Raw genomic sequence first — 10,000 nt, 5'->3', positions numbered from 1 at the left:
AATTCATTCTTTCAGATGAAGATACCTGGTTGGTGAAGTGAAATTATTCTTTTAAATAAAAATGTTAGAAGACAAAAGAACACATTCTAAATATACCGAATCTTATGTCTAAGGCTCCATCTTCGATTTTTGCAACTGCAAAAAAGTTAGGGGGATGCAGCTTAAAACTAAGGGTCAGGTGAAAGGAGACAGCGTGTCTTTGAATCCATTTTTGGTGAAACTTAAGCTTATTGCAAATAATTCTCTCCAATATTTAAATCATTAATTTTAGTTTCACACAAAACTACTTGATCTAAAACTAAAATATCATACTTCTTTTCCCCATGCCTCGTGCACTAGTAGTAAAACCTCTCCGTCACACCTCACTCATATGCAAATCCCATCATCAGCATAAAAAAAATTGTGATTTCTATTCTCTTTTTAAAAAACTAAAGTTAAACAAAGAACTGTGGTGAAGGTCAGATGCAATATCCTTTGCTTTTTCGTTGTTTGTTCACTAAGAGGCAAATCCTGCCTACAGCAAAAGAATCAAGCAACTATGTTGTACAATGAGGAGTTCGGAAGAAAGTAGGGAGGGAGTTATCTTTCTCCCAGGGCATGGATGGTTGTATCTTCGGCCATGATTCTGCACAATAGTTCCTGCAGCTCTTGACCTCTGGTCTGCAAGAGAAATAGCCAGTGAGTCCACATTTTTGCAGAGCCAATGCCCTAGCCTCCGTTTCTTCCTTGTCCTGCTCCCCAAACCTTCTCTACACTGTTGTGAAAAGAGAAAACCCACATCATGCAGCCAATATGTGGACCTTCCACAATTTGGAGGGGGGGAGGCATAATTTGCCCTAGGAGTTGAAATCAACTTTCCTGTCTCCTGCCTTGTGCAGTGGTGCCCCATATGTATCTTCAGAGACACAATCTCTCAAGTCCCTAGGCTGTGCCCAGCTTACTGGCTGCCTCATGGCCACTATGTGCTCTTTCCCCCATACAGGAGATTTGGTTTTGTATTTGCATAATTTCTGGTCCAATAGTCACATCCGGGACCCTCCTCCAAGAGGCTGCCAGGGGGAGTCACTCTGCAGTGCACACTAGGTGTGCAATTGCACTTTGCCTGTGCCTCACCCTTCCCAGCTGATCCTTGATTGTGGAGCTGCATCAGTTCTATTGTGTTCTGAGACTTCTTTGGGGGGTTATTAGTGCAAATCATTGAGGTTCTACTATTGCTTGCTGTTCCTTAGTATTTGTGATGCCAGATTGTAAAAAAAAAAAAAAAAAAAAAAAAAAAAAAGAATTAAAGAAGAGCAGATAAAGAAAGCATCATGGGGGCTGCACTAATTCAGGACAGCCTGAAGGAGTCACTACAGCAGCTGGGGATCAGTGGAGTCTAAAGATGTACTGGCCACTTACTTATACCAGCAGCAGGGTGTGGAGGTAGTGTAGAAATCACTATGTTGGCTCTGTGCCATTCAAGGATCCCTTTCACAGGAGAAATCTGTCAGTAGACAGGTAGTCTGGCTTAAGGGCTGCTTTGTGCTGGCAGAGATGTGCAAAGTAACCTGAACACACAGGAGAATTGGGCCCCTAGCATTTATCAGCTGGGAACACTATGGATCAAAATAAAAATGTCACAGAACTGATAGTTATCTTACATAGTTTTATACTAGCATGTTCAACTTAGAGCTTTTTACAAATGTTCCATTGACATTAATGAGCGTCCCATCCACAGAAGAAGCAAATTTGATTAATAAAGAAATTATGCTCACCCTAATCCTGTATTTTATTAGTATTTTCTTTCTTTACTAGGCACCTTAACAATGAACATGCATTGGATGACAGAAGCACCGCTCAGTGTCGGGTGCAAATGCAAGTGGTTCAGCAGTTAGAAATACAGGTTTGTTACATGGTCATATCATCTATTTATTTTTCATTTTCTTTAAAGCGCCTGTCTCAATGGCTCTAGGATAAAAGGCCTGTGTCTCTTGACTCAGATTTATTGATGTTCATAAAAAGGTCTTAGAATGTTTTTGAGACTTTGTTAAAAACTTTCATGTTTTGAAACTCCCAGCAATTTTCTGAAGTCAGCATGGTCTAGTGGATTGAGCCTAATTTCAGCTCTGACAATGACTTCTTCAGCGGCCTTGGGCGAGTCACCTCACCTATTTCATGTCTCAGTTTTCCCATCTCTAAATTGGGGCAACAACATACTTGTGAGGTAGTTAATATTGGGGGAATTACTTAGTTAATATGTGTATGTCACTTTGAATCTGTAAAGCACTGTAACAAATGCCTGGCAATACAGGGTTTATCAATTGCTGTTCTGTTTTACACCAGCCACCAGAATAGCTGCACTATGACTAAAGCACTTAGTTTACAATGCACAGTCTCTTAGCACTTAAGCTAATGTAGAATCTTCATCAACAATAGTAGAGAGCCTGTGATACTCAGTTGAGCTATTCTGACTCAGTCCAGGAGGAAGCATTGTCATGCATATAGATCTTCCAGTCCTGTCACAGGCAAACCTCCCTTTGTGGTCATCACAATTACAGAACTATTGCTTAAAGATGTTGGGCCAAATCTTCAGCTATAGTCAAGGAGTGCTCGCTGGGGCCCCCAATCCTACAGCCATTTTGTGCTGGTCCTATCTTCTGACACAGGGGTAGTGTGAACTGAAAGACTTGAGAAACCACTACAGCAGCCAGAGATCACCAGCATTCAGGGACAGTCGCAGCCATATTACCTTTCCCTCAGCCATGCCACCACCGTGTGCTGCAAGGGGTAGTCATCCGGGCTATATCCGCTATGTTTGGAGTCATTTGTACTATGGAGTGCTGCAGACCAACAGGATCACAGCCTAGGATTGGTCCTCTCTCTTTTGTGTTTGTTTATGTATGAAGAAGTGATACACTTGCAGAGGAAAGATATAGAACTATTTACATTTCTTGACTTTGGTAAATGATGTTATTGATGTAACATGGACACATTTTGTGTACGCATTTTTGTTTGTTCTTTACAAAACTAATGCTATTTGGTTCTTCTGTATTTTAATACCAGAAACCAAAAATATTTATGAGAAAATATAATCATCTCACTTTTTTCCCTTGATGTGTGTGAACTACAAACTCAAACGAAGCTCTAGTTGCTTTTAGAAGCTCGGAGCTTACAGGCTTAATGTTAGCTCATCTGGCCTTTTTTTCTTAGTTTTAGATCATGGCAAATGGCATATTTCTAAAGTGTCGTGCATATAATATAAAGCCTAGAAAAAAATCTTTTTGCTCCCCTGCCTCAAGTGTGTTTTTAATTAAAGATGCACTATCCAAATTATATCTAGTACTTTCTTCTAGGTAGGAGTAATGGCAAAATATCTACAGTAGCACAGGTAGTACAGAACCAATTTTTTGTTGCTCTATATAATGAGCTAGCCCAGTTGTCTACTTTAACACATTCCTAATTTTGTATTGTAGCTCTAGCATTTGAACTAATTTTAACACAAAATTAATACAAGAAAGCTTTAGAAACCTCTAAGAAAACAGCAGTGTTAACCACTAACTGATTTCTTATTTCCACAAGCGCAGTAATCATTTTATTGGTATCCAAATTAATGTAAATAGAACACACCTTTTAAGTGGTAGTTTTTTTTACCTAGATTTACTGTGTAAAACAATAGATATTTTTCTTTGTATCTATTTACATTTTATCAGCATTTTCAACATTTTAAAACACTTTTCTGTGTGTTTTTTTTAATGTGGCAAGATCCCTGGAATCTGAAAAGACAAATATTTTGTGGTTTTGAATGATGTGAAAATCAATCATGAATCCAAATAAAACGCAGGTTTTGAAAAGAACATGAAATGTTTTCTGAAGCAGATGTAAAGGTTTCTTAAGGACTGTTTACAATTTACAGAGGGTCTGCTGCAACGTAACAGTCCAACTGAAGATTCTGCTTGCAGTGTGACCAATTATGCCATTTTTTTTGCTTTGTCTGACTGATAGAAAAGTAAGGTCCATCAGTTGTAATGAGACCCAGTGCAGTGTAGATGCCGACTCAGTAGCAGAGTTCAGCGTTTCACACTGCCTGGTCTCTGTCACTCTATTGAATTAGATTGATGATGGCAGATTGCAGGGGGCACTAACTGGACCTCAGTGGGAAAGGATGAAGTGTGTAGACAATCCTGGCAGGGACTGTGCTTTGAGGACCCTTCACCCCTTCACAGCTGTTGGCACTAGTCCATTGCTAACAGTGTCCACAGGACTTTAAAGAGACACTATGGGCCTTCTAATTTATGGTCTTAGTAACTTGTTACTGTCGATGCAACTGTGACCTCAATTCTCTTATTGACAAAAAGATGAAGTGTTATTTGTTTTCTCTGACCTTTTAACATAAGAAAGGCTATAAAAGTTTTTTTTTTTCCCCCTAGCTAAAGTTGCGTTTCCTCTCAGATAACTTTCTACTGACATAGGCTTTTATATGCAGGAATCATTACAGTGAGACAAGCTCAATGATAAGATGTATCACTGCAATAAAATAGCTGTATCAGTCATTTCTAAAATGCTTCTGATCTCACTCTTTCTTAACAGCTTTCTAAAGAACGTGAACGTCTTCAAGCAATGATGACCCACTTGCACATGCGACCCTCGGAGCCCAAGCCATCTCCAAAACCTGTAAGTGCATATTGCTTTATAAACAGTAAATAGGTCTACAAATGTAACAGACTAAGAAAATGAACAATTTCATGACCGTTGGAAAACAATGAGTGTGATGAAAAATATGGCAATAAAATGAAGGTAAAATGCAATAGCTTGTCAAATTGTATGTTTCTTTAAAAGTAATGCTATCTTTTACAAAATCTATCCAATCTACACCATAGGTGACACTAAACAAAGTACACCTATAAGTGCACAAATCACTGCCTTGAGACTGAAGCTAGAGAGAATATCTTTTTGTGATAGGTTTACAGATATTAAAAGAAAACCCACTTTGAAAAACTTGGAGTTCAGTGGACTCTGTAGCAGTAGAAAGCAAAGGTAGAAAGGTATCTGAGTGCATAGGAGAATACTTAGATTAGTCATAAGGTACACACAAAAATAGGGTGACCAGACAGCAAGTGCGAAAAATCAGGACAGGCGGTGGGGGGTAATAGGAGCCTATATGAGAAAAAGACCCAAAAATCGGGACTGTCCCTATAAAATCGGGACATCTGGTCACCCTACACAAAAATGCTGTTGTTGTTAAATCTCTCACTTAAAAAAATAAATTGCCTCATGCAGCAAATGCAGCATGATTTTTAACATGATTTGTATTTTAGTTCCAGTAAAGGGTGCAGCATTAGACATATGATACAGTATCACATGTGCAGGGATAGTTGTTGAAAAGTCAATATTTGTCCATTACCACAGTGTTACATAAGGCCTCAAACCTGCAAACTGATCAACAATCCGATTCTTGTGCCAACACAAAGTTCCATTAAATTCAGTGGAGCTTCACACAGGCAAAAGGATCAGCCCAGGCAGGTCCAATTTGTAGACTCAGGGCTTATCTACACTACCCGCCAGATCGGTGGGCAGCAATCGATCCAGCGGGGGTCGATTTATCGCACCTAGTATATACGTGATAAATAGACCGCTGAACACTCTCCTGTCAACTCCGGTACTCCACCAGCATGAGAAGCATAAGCGGAGTTGACGGGAGAGCGTCAGCTGTCGACTTACCCGCAGTGAAGACAACGCGGTAAGTAGATCTAAGTACGTCAACTTCAGCTACGCTATTCACGTAGCTGAAGTTGTGTATCTTAAATCGACCCCGTGCGGTAGCGTAGACAAGTGCTCAGAGTCTAAGACTATGTCTACACTTACTGGGGATCGACGCTATGGTGATCGATGCACCGGGGGTCGATTTAGCAGGTCTAGTGAAGAATCGCTAAATTGACCACAGATTGCTCTCCCGTCGACTCCTATACTCCACAAGAAGCATAAGGTAAGTCGACGGGAGAGTTTCTCCCGGTGACCCAGTGTGGTGTAGACAGCGCAGTAAGTTGACCTAAACTACATTGACTCTAGCTACATTAATCACATAGCTGGAGTTGCGTAACTTAAGTCGACTTACCTCCGTAGTGTAGACCAGGCCTAAGGTACCACCGTATTTCCCTATACTAATAATACACAATAACGTGATATGGTAACTGTGAGTAAGTATTGACTTTTTAATGGTAACCATTGTATAAACATTTTCATGAACATGAAAAAAAAAATGCCAGTGTTTCAGCATGAAATATTGGGGCATTTGTAAAAATCTGCATCTCTCCAGGAAACACAGGCATAAGAAACTCAATCTGTTTTAAAGAGCACACTTGCATATCACACCCAGTTAACGTTTATGTGAAAGGATACAACAGTCTCTCTTGTGTTTCCAGCTCCATGTACTTCAAAGAAAATCTTTGTTTGAGGTCACACTTTATAGCCTGATGATGAATGAAGAAACTGTTGGCACGTGCTTATTCCCCACCTCTGTATGTGAAGATTTAGGTGCATTTTTTGCTTTCACTAGTCTAACTAAATTCTAACTTTTTTATATTAGATTATCTATTAATACTAGATTAGTCCCTTTTTTGAAACTTTCATTTTTAGCATATGCTTGTATATATTAATAAAGCTACCCTAATGTTAATGCTTTTGAATTTTCACATAGAATGTTTCTGGCACACAATCTTCTTAAAGCAATTTGGCTTTGGTTCCAAATGTTGCTAAACTGTGTGGAGAATGCTTTGTGGAATTCATTTTCAGTATCCAATTATTTTAACCCTAAACAATCTGACTTTATCAAAATTTTGAGAATGTTGTATCTTTACTATTTGAAGTAACTGTTTCATTTCATTAAGATTATTTTTCATGTTGCTTCCTATAGTATAATGTAGATAATCACAAAACAGAATAATTGTCTCATAAATCCATCAGGAATCTGCAGCTTGTTCTTTTCCAATTAATTATTCAATCAGTAAATTTTTTAAAACTCCAGCAGCATGGTTACATCTACACTAATAAAGAATTTTCAGCCTATAATCCAAAACAGAACCTGAATGAATAATGTAATTGAAGTATTACATTACATAAACCACACATGAAAGAATTGCTAATTGCGTTTGATGGTGGGCAATTAATACAGAATCTTAGATGAGCGATTTAAAATGAAACCACAGTTTAAAGTTCCCTTTGGAACTAGAGATATCTGAAGTGGCGAACTGCACTACTGGCCTCAAATTGGTTTGAAAGAAGAGTGGTCAATACAAAAAAACCTAAAATTTATACACTGTACAAAAGAAGCTTCAAAATTGATATGATAGTAGAGATTTATGGTCTCATGTGCAGTGGCTCAGTTGAGACGGCCCACACATTTGATAAATATTAATAGCATGAATTTATTACCAAGGAGAAATGAGCTCTGTTGGTTCATCACTGCACCCTTAACAGCTATCAGTACATGAACACAAGGTGCAACCGCACTGTCTATTATATGACCCCATTTACTCTCTGAATGGTACTTCATTAAATGGTACCTTTTGGCCATGCTATGGATGGATGAAAATCAAAGTTATCAAGGCTGCGAGTCCTGAATAATGAGTTTCACCCAACCTTGAATATATTCAGATGAGCTGAGGTGGCTAAGTGCTCATCCTAGGTTTTACATGCTTTTCCTTAGTTAATAATAAATTCTATTTTATCAGTTCATGATTGCATGCCTACAAACATGTTATGGTTATTATTACTGCCTAGCAGAATGAGTTACCGTAACATTGTAAACATAGTAGTTTGCATCCATACAGATTTAGTATTTCTGCAGCTTTTGTCATTTTTAATGTGTTTGTAATACGGGCAGCATGCCGATGTAGGTTTATTATGCCAGAACTGTAACGGGTTTTATTATTTTTTATGTTTCATTTCTTGGGTGGTGAATGTAGCAGTTAAAATAGGTTTCTAAAGAGAAGAGTGTTGAAGTAAACAAAATGTTGTTTTCTAAATTGATTAGAAATAGTAATAATGAAGATGAACTGCACAATAAAAGCTTTTGTGTAAAATTTTCATTCTGATAACAATACACATGTAAAAAAGGCATGTTACTTAAATCTTCCTGCATCTCTCAAACTCTTCAAAGATACTTTTGTGCCTCATGCACAAGCTTAAACTGTTGGCTTTGTAAATGTATTAAATACAGCATTTAGTAGCATTATCTCAGGGTTTTTTTTTTTATGTACGTAACAAAGAATTCCCATTTCTGACTGCTGGCTTGGAGTACGAGCAGGATAACAGTTTGTGGTTTATTGGGAACAGATGCACTTGGGGATGCCTTCAGGGTGCCAGTCGTTATTATTAGACTGCTAATGTGCTTCTTCTGGCTGCTGCCCAAGAAAGAAGAACAATTAGCTGGCATATGTTAATTTTTGTTTCCCTAACAAATCTCTCTACTGACTAAATGTGTAAAACAAATCCACAAAGAAAGATCAATCAATGCTGTACACATCATTTTCTACCCATTAAAAAGAGGTTTATCTTAAGAAGTGTATTTGGGATTTGAAAAGGCAGGTGTTACTAAATTATATACAAAAGCCAAATTTTCTCTGTTTCGCCACTCTGCAGTTACTCCATACAGATGAAGAACAATTAATATTCGTTTTCTTGCTCATCTTTATAAATTACTGTATAAAGTGAAAATGACTACAGATTACTTCTGATGAGTATCATTTAAGTCTTTGGCAGCAATCTTTTTTATGTGCTGCCCTTAATATAAATTTTGCTAATTGGATGCTATTTATGACAAAAGATGTATGGTAAATATGACAAAGGTAATGCGAGTTTTTGATAATGAGAAACAGGGCCTTCCTGAGGGGAGTAATGAAGGGCACACTGTTAAACAGCTTGCATACATTCTCACCTTTTTTCCTTTTTTCTACCCTGACACCCACTTTCCAGGGTACATCAGCAATAAGTGACACTGTAATCATAAATTGAAAATGATACTTCCAGAGGAATTGGCAAACTTGACATTTCATTATATTTGTTAACACATGCCACAAATGATTGTTAGTGAGGAAATTCCATTTCCCTCTCTCCATCTCCAATCAGATTTAATTTGAAAATTTTCAGCCTCCTCCGGCTAATTTGCAATTAAGACAATTTTGTTTGAATATGTAGTAATGTCATTACCATTCCACCAAATTAGCAAGGAGACTAAAGGTCAGTGTAAAATTTTCCAGCTGGCTGGAGCCTCTCAACTGAGATTTGGGACTAGGAAAAAAAAAACTCTGGCAGTATCAGAATAGTAACTTATTTTAAGACTTGTTTGTGTGAAATACGACACCTTTTATTATACTTATTGTTACTGTTGTTTCTTCAGGAAGGGCTAGACCTGTTTAACAACACAGTCCATCAATAATCAGCTACTAGCTTCTATTGCAAGGAAAGATACTTTCTATGAAGTCTGCTAAGAGTAGAAGGAGTTAGTCCTAAGTAACATTGCAGCAGATTATTAGATAACCTCTAACAGCATCCTCTAATTAGAGTTCTTATGATACAATTTCATCCTGTAATTAGTTGAGATTGGCTGCTTCCTTTTGCAGCTTATTAGTGGCAACACAGCTGTAGAAGTGAATCCACTCTCATTTGTCAAACCTTTTTAAGTCTTTTTCTCTTGTCTCTGCCTTTTCTCTGCCCTCCTTTTGGGCCTCTGCAGCTAAATCTGGTATCCAGTGTCACCATGTCAAAAAACATGTTGGAGACATCCCCACAGAGCTTACCTCAAACTCCCACTACACCGACAGCCCCAGTCACCCCGATTACCCAGGGACCCTCTGTAATCACCCCAGCCAGCGTACCCAACGTAGGAGCCATTCGAAGACGACATTCAGACAAATACAACATTCCCATGTCATCAGGTAGGATAGTATGAAACAGAGGTTCTGTTTTAATACTCCAACAACTTAGAGTATGGCAAAAGTTCTGGTAAAGATACAAACCAAAGATC

The 10,000-nt window shown here is 38.2% G+C and overlaps 1 protein-coding gene across 1 annotated transcript in view; it reads left to right on the top strand.

Annotated features, from left to right (window-relative positions):
* FOXP2 (forkhead box P2) overlaps positions 1 to 10,000 on the top strand; it is a 585,642-nt gene that overhangs the window by 541,191 nt on the left and 34,451 nt on the right. The window contains exons 11-13 of the mRNA XM_034769085.1: positions 1,795 to 1,882; positions 4,567 to 4,650; positions 9,710 to 9,911. Of these exons, the coding sequence (XP_034624976.1) occupies positions 1,795 to 1,882; positions 4,567 to 4,650; positions 9,710 to 9,911 (374 nt within the window). The remainder of the gene's footprint in view (positions 1 to 1,794; positions 1,883 to 4,566; positions 4,651 to 9,709; positions 9,912 to 10,000) is intronic.

This window comes from Trachemys scripta, chromosome 1 (genome assembly GCF_013100865.1).
Source record: "Trachemys scripta elegans isolate TJP31775 chromosome 1, CAS_Tse_1.0, whole genome shotgun sequence".
Classification (NCBI taxonomy): Eukaryota; Metazoa; Chordata; order Testudines; family Emydidae; genus Trachemys; species Trachemys scripta.
The sequence above is the reverse complement of the archived record's forward strand: the minus strand, read 5'-3'. Positions and strand labels throughout refer to the sequence as shown.